The sequence below is a fragment of the Cucurbita pepo genome, unplaced genomic scaffold (genome assembly GCF_002806865.2).
Source record: "Cucurbita pepo subsp. pepo cultivar mu-cu-16 unplaced genomic scaffold, ASM280686v2 Cp4.1_scaffold006250, whole genome shotgun sequence".
Taxonomy (NCBI): Eukaryota; Viridiplantae; Streptophyta; class Magnoliopsida; order Cucurbitales; family Cucurbitaceae; genus Cucurbita; species Cucurbita pepo.
Window position 1 is genome coordinate 1 of NW_019652205.1, and position 605 is coordinate 605.

The following is a 605-nucleotide window of genomic DNA, read 5'->3' on the forward strand; positions in this document are numbered from 1 at the left end:
TCTTTAAGAGGAGAGAACTCTTTATTTGATGTATTATGATTATCTGTAGATTCAACATTGGGCGGGACCTTACGAACCGAAAAATTGTGCGACCTTGCTGCGTCTCTATCCAAAAGGAAGTCATTGAGCCCTGTTAGCCTCTTGAACCTTTCAACATCCTCAGAGTTGAGATAGCTGACATCTGGGTTATGGATAAATGAAAGGTTCTCGATAAACCTATACCAGTTCTTGGACCGAGAATGGGGATGGAGTTCGGGTGGAAACAGATCAGGAAACTGAGGAAAACTAATATCTCGTCCTTGCGCAGGGAACTTCCCTTGGAAGAACTGGTGCAGTAAAGACGTTTTCATAATAAGAGATTCATCAGCCTTCCTCAAAACATAATAAAAGATGCGCTCTACTTCCACCACCTTTATTTGAGATCCAGCAAGTTGATCAGAAGTATAGGGAGGCAATGCCGCAGCAAGCCTCTGCAGAACTGACTTCAATGGCCTTTCACCTTTGAGGTCAGGCCCAAAGTAGATACCAGCGATTAAATACAAGAGAAAATGTTGGTCACCATCTGGTGTTTTAGTTGGCATAACAGTTAAGGGAGATTTTGAATC

The 605-nt window shown here is 42.6% G+C and overlaps 1 protein-coding gene across 1 annotated transcript; it reads right to left on the reverse strand.

Annotated features, from left to right (window-relative positions):
- Positions 1 to 5: 5 nt before the first annotated feature.
- Positions 6 to 599, reverse strand: LOC111787163 (increased DNA methylation 2-like; the record flags this gene model as incomplete). The annotated part of the gene is made up of 1 exon (XM_023667276.1): positions 6 to 599. A coding segment is annotated over exon 1 (576 nt), but the record flags the coding sequence as incomplete, so codon positions are not given.
- Between the last annotated feature and the right edge of the window lie 6 nt (positions 600 to 605).